The sequence below is a fragment of the Phymastichus coffea genome, unplaced genomic scaffold (assembly GCF_024137745.1).
Source record: "Phymastichus coffea isolate CEN01 unplaced genomic scaffold, Cenicafe_Pcof_1.1 PCOF00181, whole genome shotgun sequence".
Lineage (NCBI taxonomy): Eukaryota > Metazoa > Arthropoda > Insecta > Hymenoptera > Eulophidae > Phymastichus > Phymastichus coffea.
Genome location: NW_026706992.1, coordinates 97,180 through 109,902, shown reverse-complemented (window position 1 = coordinate 109,902; position 12,723 = coordinate 97,180). Strand labels below are relative to the sequence as shown.

General features: G+C 39.5%; 1 protein-coding gene across 10 annotated transcripts in view; it reads left to right on the top strand.

Moving 5' to 3' along the window:
• The window catches only part of LOC131673503 (potassium voltage-gated channel subfamily KQT member 4-like), a 114,555-nt gene that overhangs the window by 63,812 nt on the left and 38,020 nt on the right, over positions 1–12,723 (top strand). For 9 of the 10 annotated variants that reach the window (XM_058951527.1, XM_058951525.1, XM_058951526.1 and 6 more), the window contains exons 2-3: positions 5,962–6,050; positions 7,278–7,515. In XM_058951527.1, coding sequence (XP_058807510.1) covers positions 7,283–7,515 — 233 coding nt within the window. In that variant the 5' untranslated portion in view covers positions 5,962–6,050; positions 7,278–7,282. Of the gene's footprint in view, positions 1–5,961; positions 6,051–7,277; positions 7,516–9,275; positions 9,414–10,211; positions 10,367–12,723 lie in introns of those variants that run through there. The other variant, XM_058951532.1, reaches the window with a different exon arrangement.

Here is a 12,723-nt window from a genome sequence, read left to right as displayed (position 1 = left end):
ATTATTACACTTATTTGTATTGATAGATGTAAAGTACTTCGATTTATTATTATGACCGATTTACTTATAATTGTGACACGTTACGAAATTCAGTCAATCAGGTCATAAATAAAATTACTTCACTCAGCATCACTTTTTCATATAGGAAAATAAAAATATATATGTTTAAATAAACTTTACGCGTTTTTACCTTATTTTTTATTTCTTATTGTTATATTAATATTAACATATTTAACAAATTACTTTTTTCAAAGGTAGATTTTTCCATTTTTTTTAAAAACCCATATCACAGCGGAAAATGTGTATTAGTGATGAAACACGTTTTCAAATTTATGATTTATTATATCAAAAACTGCAATAAATATAATCTTATACTATTTTTTTCTCAACGGGTTAATTTACTATTAAACTTTTATTCTACTTTTTGAATAAAGATACAACTTTTATTTTACATATTCAAAAACCAAATTTTCGATTATTAATAGAAAATATTTAGAGCAATTTCAACCTATATTATTTTTATGAAACGATTTCTTCGTTGTTTCATATTATAAGTGTATAAACAAAATTACAGTCTACTTTTTTTACTTCCTTATCTTCAAAATTATCCGTATGATCAATTATGATGATTTGAATTTTTATTAGTAAAATCTCAACTCAAAACCACACCTATATGCTTATTTTCCGCCACATAAGTATATCACGCAATTATATCTCAGCCATCAGATCACTATATACTTCAACGTGGCATCCATCACTTTTTTATAAGGGATAAAACTGATAAACAATGAACTACATTATGATCATAACTGATGAATGAAAGATTATATTTTTTATATTTTATTTTTTTGCTAAAAACAAATTAAATTAAATCTGAAATAATAAAACAACTAAAATCAATTTGAATTCTCGCGTTTTTTTTATTTGGGCCAATCAGGTCACGAATAAAATGCTTCAATATGACTTCCATCATTTTTTTATAAGAGGATACGTACCAAAAGGTACCTACAAATAAATTTTGGAGTGATTTTCTTAAGACATTTTTTTTTAATTACCCTCATCATCACAACAAATAAAATGCAAGATCAAACTTTTGACTATATATATATGAAAAAATGTTTTTAATCACAAACAGTCTTAGGTAGCCATGTTTCAGATTCGATCTTGAAATCCTCTCGTAATTTATCTTGATGATCATAGAAGAGAAAATATAAGTATTAAAATTGTATGTATTATGTTTACAAACAGTTATATTCATGATTATTAAATTATTTAAATTTGTTATATTAATTATTCTACGAACCTAAAATTTCTTTCACTGACAAAATATTTCACAACATCAATTAAACGATCAATCATTAATTATTAATCGTGTTTAATTTTATTAACTTGATTATGATCAACAAAAATGTAGATTGGTGGGTACGAGGTGCGCTGTTCAAATTCTAGTAAGAAAAAAATCGACTTAAAAAAACGTTAAAAAATCGATCTTTTTTATTAATAAAAAAATCTCAGAAAAACTTCAACTACTTTTGAATTTCGACATTAAGAAAGCAAACTGTACACGGGGAACAACATAGTTCGATCAGTTATCATAATCAATTTCCCCAGTAAACAGAGTTTAGCTATAGATTAGAGTTTTGCTTGGGTGGTTTTCTTCCTCGCAAAAAAGGATATCAATGAAGATACATCTATACACCGTGTTCCGGTGAGGAGAACGAAATGGAGATTTGAAAAACAAGCCAGATTAATGAGTATCGTTATGCGATAATGCAAGCACATTCTGAGTCGAGTTGCTTTTGCTACCCGGGCCGCGTGCTTCGTCTCAATTTCTCCTAATTACGCTTTTTTGTCTCGCTCGCTCACTGAGCCTGTAATTAAACTAAATTATGATGCTGCGCTCAGCTGCCAATTAGTTGTTATTGCGCTGGCTAACGCATTATCGTTAGTCGAATGAATAAATTATACGATAAATAATCTACATTACAGTTGTCACAGAGGAGATTTTGCGATATTGGACGCCCCTTATATATAATACCCGACTCACCATGTGCTATAAGAAAAATGATGAGCTATATAGTGAAGGATCGTTTTCCAAATGGCTTTTCGGACATTCACATACATCGAACGTTTATCGAGGAACATATCTCGGGTAATAAATCGCACCGTGCTGCGCTTATTAGACGACGAGCGCGCTCTGAAAACTTTGGGAATCAGTCAAGTAGTCCATCGAATAAAGGAAGCACGTCACGTCAATAGCCTCAGCTATACGGCTGCTATGATCAGCTTGGAGCCTGAATAGCATTAATGCTGTAGCGTCAAACAGTCGATGGCAATGTACATGTATAATTATCAACCTCCGTGACTCTATTCAAATGCAGATCGCGTATGAACCCACAACAGGCTCATTATTCTGGAAAATTAATCTAAATAGCTATTCCTGGCGTCTTTTTCAACTTTATAGTCCATTCAAATTTAATGTGTACGTACGAAATCATTGTATTTCTATTCTTGTTACAAACAATCATTAGAAATGTATAAGCTTATGAATGTTAAAATTTTGTTAATAATCAAATGAAAGAAAACGGCATTTGTAGAGAATCAATTACTCAGCTTGACAAGTTACCGCATAGAGTTCAATGATTCTTTCAGTAGCTCGTTGCCTTACGCGCAAGCTGCTAAAGAAAATTCAGTCTCTGCTCGCAAGGTGTACGAGAAGCGCGCGGTTCAATCTCGTTGCTGTGAATATATACAAGATTTTCCTACTCCACTCATTACTGAGCCGTGAGCAAACTTTTCCAACGATGTTAATTTTTCTGCAGAAAGATATGTCAGATATTTCATGTTTTAAGAAAATAGTATTTTATTTTTCGCATTAATAGAAAATCATTTACGCCAAATAAATAAAATTTTTAATTTCGTGTGGAATTGGTATTTGTGGAAAACAACCCCGGCTCATAATGTTTGATATTAAATTTTGAAAATATCAATAGATTTTTTATCAATTTCAAAAGATGTCAGTTTAAAATTGAAATATCTGACGTGAGAAAATATTTATTTTGCTTGGAAAATCGAAGTAAAAATTGAGATTCACTTTATGACAGATCGGAACCGTTTTGGCAAAAGTTCAAACCTTCCTAAATTCCGTTATATTCGCATCTCATTCTGTCACTGTCATACATCAAAAAGTGAAATTTCTTCAGGTGAAATTGAAATACTGATGGTCTACAAGGTGATGGAAAATAAAGGTGTGTGTTCGCTCGCGAGAGCTTCTTTATCGACGCCTGGTATGGCTAACGTTCTTATAATAATCGCGGCGCTAAAGTTTTCTAGAGTGCGCGCGAGCTATTTTACCGCAGAAAAAGCTCACATGATCAGATCGAACATATTTGTCGATACGATGGATCGCCACCTTACCTATATATCGTCAATTTTTATGCTACATTTTGAAAAATATTTTAACTGTTTTAGTCGAATGGACAAAAATTGTACTGCTAGATTCGAAGAATCAGTGAGGTGTGGAAACAATTCATTGATTTCATTTCAAGCGAGTTTGCTATGCAAATTTTCGAGAGTCGCGAGAATGCCATCGATTGGACAAATATGTACTTTCAATTGCTCTTTCCCTATTTAGTCGACATTGTCAAGTACAGTTAATATTTGTTCTCTATTCTTTAATTCAATTTAAATAATAGACGTAGGCGCTAATTTTCGGTAGAATTGATAACGAAATTTTATTAAGAACAATCGATTTATAACTAAATATATATGTTACGAGTAAAAGTAATCGGTATTCAATTATACGTTTATTCATCTTTTCGAAACTTATTATCCTTAATAAAAAGTAGACTTGCGATTCCATATTTTGGATTTATGAACATTTAAGCCTCACCTAATTCAAAATAAACTCTGTGACTGTTCAAGCATATTCACTTAAATTTTCGATAGAGACGCAAACAAACGAAACAACATCCTCCTTAGGAATACGTCGAGTAGTATAATTTCGATTCTGCAGTCTGCGATTGCCGTTTCGAGCAAATAAAAGCTACGGATTGTAATCATCTTGCGTCATATTCTCTCAGAAATATTGACTACTGTCTGTCGCTTTATCATATACATGGTAATCAGTTTGGTACAATCCCAGGCGTATAAGAATAATCCGAGAGTCGACAGTTTGTTCAATCAAGTGGATATCATATGTCGTTCCTCCATAGCTGTTTTGCCCATAATCAGTACGAATGTGCTGCGAGTACGAGGGAGAAAGAGAATGGGTTTGCAGAATATAGCGGCAAAAAACGACTGGCGACGAAAAAGGGAAGGACGCAGTCATAGAGTGACAAATGAGCAACGCAATGCTCGTGAAAGAAGAAGAGATAGAGGTAGCCTCTCTCTCTCTTTCTCTCTCTCTCTCTCTCTCTCTCTCTCTCTCTCTCTCTCTCTCTGTGGCTGTGCATTTTATACAATGTCCTGGGAGTTCGTTTTGTGGCCCTGATCCTATGTATACGCTTCTCTCGCGCCAGATCCCGTGAGAAGTTAGATATAGCGAATGCGTGCAAGTACGCGCGCGTCGCCGACATCATCCAGCCAGCGATTCCGCCCCCTCCTCTCTCTCTCTCTCTCTCTCTCTCTCTCTCTCTCTCTCTCTTACGTGTTTTTCCTTTTTTTTGGCTGTTTCCTTTTCGAGCTTAGTGCAATCTCGTGTTTTTCGCTCGATCCCAGCGGTCTAATGTTGTTTTCTCACAAGGCTATTCAAACGCAAAGATCTGAAAGCTCACGACGCACATAGATGTATATTAAAAGGCCATAGCTGTCCAATAAATGCGAAGTCCGAGCGCGAAACATCGGACAAACGGCAATCAGCTGCCATGGGTTTTGTCATTCGTTCGTGCGTTCTCGACGGAAGCGAGATTTGCTTTCGCGTTTCAAGCAAGCGCATACCCCTTTGATTCGATCCAATAACACGTACGCGGCGGCGATACGTGTTCGGGGCAGACGAACGGGGCCGCGGGGGCGAGGGCTGTATTCAACAATCGCGCTCACTGCTCTCTTGGCAGCTGGTCAACGGCTGATGCCGCTACTGCTGCTGCCTCTGTGGTGTGCCTGCAACGCCGCTGCTCTGTATGCTATGTGCTTCGAATTCACGCCACTAAACTTGTTGCTAGTTATATATCGCTGAAAAGCTAACGAAGTGCACGCAAGTGCTTTCGGGCGCCAGCGAGCGGCGTCGCGATTTTATCCCACCGCGCGGCCAGCAACCGACACGTGGCGCCAGACAATATAGTCGACAAAAGCAAATCTTCCCTCCCCCATCCCGCTCTTGCCGAGCTTTTCCGTTAAATTAGCGTCCGGAGATGATGGCTATCACGCACTTTTTACTCTTAGCGCTGTTCCTGTTAAAGCAGAAAGCTGCATATATGGATCGCTTAGTTGCACTTTTCGGAGATTTCGGATGCGGGTGCAGAGATCGCAAACCATTATTCGAAGTCAAATCGTTAGATAAAATTAAATGTTACTTGATGATGTTCGAAAGTGAAGCATAACTGACATTTAAATTTGTTGGTAACGTTAAGTATTCCATTTGATAACGACAAATGCCATTATCGTTCGTATCAATCAACTCTTGCATCAATTCTATCATTTATATTTAATAATCATCTATTGATGATTTTATTAAACATGATATCATCATTAGCGAGTCGGTTATTACTATGAGTTTAATCCGGATCAACGCGATCTGTGAAAATTGCACTAGCTTTCTCGTTAAGTACTGATGATTGGTACCCGCTTCGTGCAATATTAAAAATACTAAATTCGTTAAATTGTTAAGAAGTTATTAATAATCGATGTTGCAAAAAATTCAAATAAAAATCATTCAACTATCATAATACACAAAATTATCGGACATATCTTTCTTTCAGCGAAAATTATTGAACACGGAAATCTACTTTTCTTTTGTTTCAGATGTGGTACATTTTGATTAGGCAGCATTGACTTGGCCAAAGAAATGTCTAACAAAGATCAAAAGCGATTGCCCAGCTGACAAACAAAACGTGAGTATATAATATTAGGAAATAAAACTATTTTTATACTTATGTTTTTCAAACAATTAAATAGAATTGCACGTATATCAATGAAAACTTATTTAATTCAATGTGAAATAAATTTTATTTATAACGTATAATAATGTTTCTCCTATAATTAAATTTCATTTTTTTAATGTATACATATTGTACATTTTTAATGATTGCATGCCTCAAATAATTATATGAAATAATATTAAGAACACGATCAAACACATTTTACACATTCTCCGCAGTATATTTAGTTGAAGTCTTTTTCTCTTGTTAAATTATGCTACGTGAATAATATAAAGATTATCCTTTTACGTGTTTATATCTAACTGTGGTTATACATACATTTAACCTTCATTTGATATTATAGGTACTGATAAAATTAATTTGCATATGAAACCGTTATTATATTATTTAATTATTTTTTACGCTGACTTTGTTAAATTTACGTAAAAATAACGGTTCGTCAATGTTTGTTACTTACGCTGACAGTATAGTTTTATTTGTCTTGTAAGATATAATTTTGTACCGACGAATAAATACCAAGTAATCATTAAGCGATCGCGACGGAGGATCTGATGGATAAATTTTGTTGACGAGGCCGGAATCGATAATCCATATTCATGTGATCTTTTGAATCCAGCAAAGGCGGTAGCCGATAAAATCAATATCTCGAGACTGGACGAGAATAAGAAAAAAATAGTTGCATTGATGCTGTAAATAAGGAGTGAAGACTAAACGTTATTTATTGCAATGCAATAAAGAAAAATGGAGCAGATATCCTTACAGTGAGCTCTGAATAATGCGCGTGTTATCGTTGGTCAGAGGAAGCGCGTGAGCAGCTGGATCCGTACCGCGTGCTTCGTCCCTTAGCGCGTAGATCGGTCCCTCGTGGTAAGCGGGTTGACTAATCAAACGATAGTGGGTGCTTGTTAACGCGTTAGCGTTCGATAGCGTGAAATTAATGAGCGCCAATAGCATCGCGGACAGCCGCGAGCAGCCACGCGCGCCCCACCGGCACCACCGTCACCACTCAAAAATCCATACACGCACAATCGCACCAATGGCCTGTGCGTCTCGCCTGCATACTTATATTGGCTCTTGATTGTATTTTCCATGCGCTTCACACGTCCACGCTTGGGCCCTCGCACAAACGCACTGAGCAGTAGCGCGTCGTTTAACAATGACGCTGATGTTTTTGTCCAGCGACAATGACGTCGGAGACGTCGTCGGCAGCTGACAGCCCGGCGCTGCTGCATCGGCCATTGCTCGTTACCTCTTGCCCCAGCGACGCCAATAGCAGCAACGCCTACGGCAAGTCCGCTGCCACCGGCAACTTGGGCACCACCATCGACACCGTCGCCAGCAGCAACGTCGCGCGCTTCTCGCCGCCCAGCGTGCGATTCCACACCCTCGACCTTGACATGGATGAGAAACCACATCGGTAAGTCTTCTTCCGCGCGTCCAGACGATCGCCTTCGACGCGAACAGGTTCTTCGCGATGCGCGCGCTGCGCTCAAATTTGCATTTTCATCCTTGCTATTTCGCGATGTTGCAGCGCGTTCCTGATATTTACATTTTGCTTAAGCGTCTTTCTGTCTCTCTGTTGCGGGGACGAGCCTTTTGAAAGGGCAACAGGCCTTGAACTATATTCTCTGCATGACGATTGCTTCGCTGCACTCACCGTAATAGCAAAAATTAACGTACTGCTGTAATTTATATAATCATTGAAGATGATCATCGACGTCGAGCACGCGATACTGTAGAAGCAAAGTGCCCTCGTGCTCATCGAAATAAATTTTTACAAGTGGCCGTTTAATATGTCGAGTACGCGAGGCAATTCTTATACGAACAGCACGGAATTAGACGGATTGTTATGAAAATTTAACATTGCGCTGAATACTAATGCGACATAGCGCGACATAAGCAGCAGCGCGCCACTGCTACAAGCGCACTCTTAACAACGCATTGATCTGTCCTCTCACGTTTACGGCAAATCAGCCAACGTATCGTGGAAAATTCAGTACGCGGGCTAAACTACCGAATTCAGCATTCCGACTGTCGCGCGGATTAGCTATCCACGCGTGCCCCACGGACGAAAAAAAAAATAAACCTAGAAATAGAGGACAATACTCCGGAAAAGGACACTGCGTAAAGTGACAGCCAAGTCATGAAAAGCTACCGTAGGGGGAAACGAAAACACCAAGTTTTTATCTTATATTTTCCATTTCGTTTTGTTTCTCCTCGCCCATTTAGAATTGGTAATGTTGAAAGATCTAAGTATAGAAATGCAAATACGTTTGCAATAAAACATGCAAATGCTGCATTATACTGCAAGCTCCTCTTGAGAAATACTTCAAATAGGCTGGCTGCGAAGGATTTTTACAAAATTGCTAATTACGTAGAACCCAGGAATTTTTTGATAAATTTGAAGAAAAGTGGTCGAGTAGGTCTTACAAGCGTATAAGATTGTAAAAGCGTAGTTGTAATACTTTGGCACACTTTAGCCCGTTTGAAGGCGTCCACATATAGATAAGGTCTCGCGTTGGGGCGAATGCAAATTAATGCGAAACTTGGAAGTATAGATTTCCATAAGGATAACTTCTCGAGCGTTCAAGCAACGTTGCTGCGAGTAAGTATTGCGTTGCTCGTCGAATAGCCACAGCCAACTGATTTGAAAACAAACAACATTGGCGCAAAGTCCGCGGACAGCAAAATTTCAAGAACAAAAGTACGAGTAAGCTCGAACAAGCAAAACCATTTGGCTAGACTCTACCGGCCGCGGATCGAGTTGGTCGATCTACACGTGTAAGCTATCCTCGTAAAAGCCAACAATCGTCGACGAGAGCAGCGTGGCGAACATAGACATAGCAAGAGAAAAGAAAGCGTACAACGACAAAGCCCAACGAGAGAGAGAGAGAAGCGGGCAAAGATAAAGTTGGCGCATGGAAGCGAAACAAAACAAGAAGTAGGAGGCTTGGCGAAGCTTCGCGAGAGACGGTTGATCGAGCGAAAGAATTGTGGAAGGGGTGGAGGGGGGGTGGGGCAAATTCGCGCACGCAACGATATACGTAGGCCCGCAGCGAGCAGCAGCGCGTGTACAAGTATTTCAGCGCCGGCGTATAACGTTGCGCGCAGGCCGCGTGGCGTGGACGGACGCTACGTGTACGCGCAGACGAGGCAGAGTCAGTCAGTCCGAGTCGAGCGTCCGCGGCGACGCTCGCGCGCGAGAGACACATCGCGATATGTCGCCGCTCAACTTTGCCGCGCTTCTGCTCCAGCCACGCTCTCGCACCTAAGCATCTCGACGGCTGTCGTATCCGCTGCCTGTTTGCCCGAACGGTATTCACTTTTTCTTTTCCCACTCTTTACAGGCTCTCTGCGTGTTTCATTGCTTCTTTGTTTTTTCTTTTTTTTTTCTTGTTTTACTTTTGGTGATCGACCCTGCGTGTGATATTCTTGGATATCCGTTCGTTATTCTCAAAGTATATGGCATCGCTGCCCAATTTTATCCTCGGCCGTGATTTTCAGCAACGCTTTGTTTAAGCAGTTGCTTCAAAATTCAAATTCGAGGAGATAACGGCCGACCAGTGATTTCACCTCCGTTTAAACAACTACTCTTTACGTTCTATTTCAAAATTGTTTATATTATTCGGAAACAATAGCGTTTTGCTTGCAATGGTAAGCTTGCCACGAAAAATCCGGAGCCAAGTAAGCATTGCTCTCTCCAAAATGAAGGCGAGCGATACGAAAGGAGTCTCGCGATATCTTTATTGTAGATTGCCGCGAGCTGTGTGTACGTGTCAATGTAAGAAAACAAACTTGCAATATCACTAGGAAAACAAAAGAAAAGCTTATCACGTTCGAAAAAGAAGAAAAATGAAAGTATTTTCGGGTATTATATTTATAGCTGCTACCCCTCCCCCCTCTCCCCCTATCGCTCCCTCCCCGCGTCCGTCTGATTGAACTAAGTGCTCTACTACTTGGCTTGCCACATCCGAGCTTTATCACACTTACACAGACACACACAGGTCATCCAAAGACTTTATTGTTCAAATTAAAATGCGTGTCCGCGTGGCCTGTAATGAAGGGAGAGAGAAGAAAAGCAGTCTAAAATAAAACGAAAAATAAATTTTACAGAGTTGCTTGTCATTTGTAAGATCCAAATGCAGACTCTATTTAAAAAATAATGACGAAGAGGTGAGCTCGGTGAGTGGAGTGCGGGTTTCCCTGCTCGCACTGCATGTTCGAGGACATCGAGGCTGGGCAACTTCAATGAAGTGTTAATTACAACGGTAGGTGAATAGCATGCTTGAGTCTTGCGTCGCGGACAGCTGCCCACTTGCAAGTGAGAAAGACCGAGTGGAAAAAGAGAGAGAGAGAGAGAGAGAGAGAGAGAGAGAGAGAGAGAGAGAGAGAGAGAGAGAGAGAGAGAGAGAGAAGCCCGGCTTTACTTTCACGATCCTTTTGGTCGACCGGCCGACCAACACACACCTACAGCTTATGTGTATACGGGCTTCGTCCACTTCAATCCCAGATTCTCCTGAGGCTCGTCACCGAAAGGAGCTGTCGTTGTTTTACGGAACCCAACCCCTTCTTCTTGTACTTCTTTTCGTCTTTTTTTATCGTCTTTTCCATTTGCCTTGCGTTTTCCTATCTATGTATGTATACGTCTACGTGTCATCTTCGATTCCTTCTTTTGATTCACGGGCGTACCTTCTCATCCGGAAATAACTGCTTTTTGCTCTAACAATTTCTCTTTATAAACAAAAACTCTTTGTAACCGGAGCAATTACATTATTATTTTTTTTTTTTTGCAGGAGAAAAACATAAAATGGATCTAATATTAATTAAAAATAATTGCTGACAATGCGCTTCCATTTACCATACAATTGAATGTTTCTCTGCAATGTCTTAAGCTTCATGACAATGTTGATGATAATATTATTTTATTAAAATATTCGAATATAAAGCGTGAAACATATGTTTCTCTATAATTCAATGAAATTTATTTAATGATTTTTTTATGTTAATTTTGGAGTAGCGTTGATTTGATTTGACCCAAACGCGAAAACCGAAATAGCTTAGAATGAGTCGGTAGAATATATAATGAATAATCGACAAAATTCTCGTGATGAAAATGTTAATATTAATACAGAGCTACTGTTACATTATTATTATTATCACCATCATACCACTCTTTTTCAGTTTATGAAGTAATACTTTTCATATTATTTCTTTTTTATTTATCGTATTGTTTACCAAAATAATACACACGTGATATACAAGTTTCTCTAGCTTGGTTTGCAATATTGCGTTGGAAATAAATTGGCCTCAATATTAAAAATAAACTAGAGTCACTGAAAGTGCATTCGCATGAAAAATTGATCTAAATACATCGAATAAATGTGTAACTGTGACGAGTGGTATTGTGCAAGAAAATTAGGCGACGTGGTATTTAAAAAAAAAAATTACAATATACGAGTATCGTATTCAATTTTACTGATTTGCTAGTTGACCTAACGTTTTATGCACATTCACTTCGTTGCATAATCAACAAGGAAGTTCAGAATCTGTCGCGTCATTTTAATAAATAGAAAGAAAAAAAAGAAAAGATTGATTTGAGTATATACTATAGTATGTTTGCAGTTGTAATGCATGCATCATAGCTTATAAGTAAAGCATTCACCCAGCAAGTAAAGAAAATTAGAGAGAGGAAAAAAGATCGACTCATGTGGTCTAGACCTCTTAAGGGAAATTGGCGCGCGCGCGCGCGCGCGCGATGCGCTACTCATTGCTGTTCCTTTAACACTCTAACCCAGGCGCAAAGTGACAAGGTCGTCCTTAAAATACTGCATTATCGAGGCTGAGCTTCGCGAAAGACCGCATTCGAAAAGAAAAAGAAAAAAAAATAAGGACCCAGTCGCAATCTGTGAGAGAATTGTTTCTCGCTCACGAAAGCGGTTAATTAGAGGCTTGCGGTATTTGCGAAATTGATTCGGCCACAAAGAGAGCTGGGCTGTGCTCCGGCTACTGCGAGCAGTTACGACGACGGACATACGGAGAGCGGGGTTTGCATATGGATCGTCGGGTGAGAGGCAGAGAGGGAGTGCTAATCCATTCGGAATAGAACGTTTATAGCACGAGGGCCGATCGATCTACTGCGGTTTGGCGTCCGTCTCCTCGGCCCTCATTTTTTTTTACCTTCTTTTTCGTTCGCGGTGACTCTTTTCACCGCTGTCGCCGGTCGCTCGTTATTTTTTTTGCATCCTTTCAACGCCGCGACCGGGACGAATTATCTGCTCTTAGCGCCGGTCAATTACCGCGCGCCGAAAGTCGCTTCGGTGCGCCGCGAGAAGAAGAGAGCAAGGGCCAACGGACTGTCGGCCGGCAAACGCCTCGCGCCAACTAAATGCAGCGCGTGCGTACGCGGTGGCGGCCCAACCTTGGTGCAGCTGCAGCTTCGTAATATCGGCTTTTAAGGAGCGTCGCTCGCGATCGATGTGCTCGCGCACGTTTTGCCACGCCGCGCAGTGCATTAGGAGCTTGTTCTTTTTTTCGCTCGCGAGCCGAGCCGAAACTGAGGAACTCTGAACGTTGCTTGCAAAATTGTCAAAAATGCCTGGCTGAACAAAGGCGCGCAACGAAACAT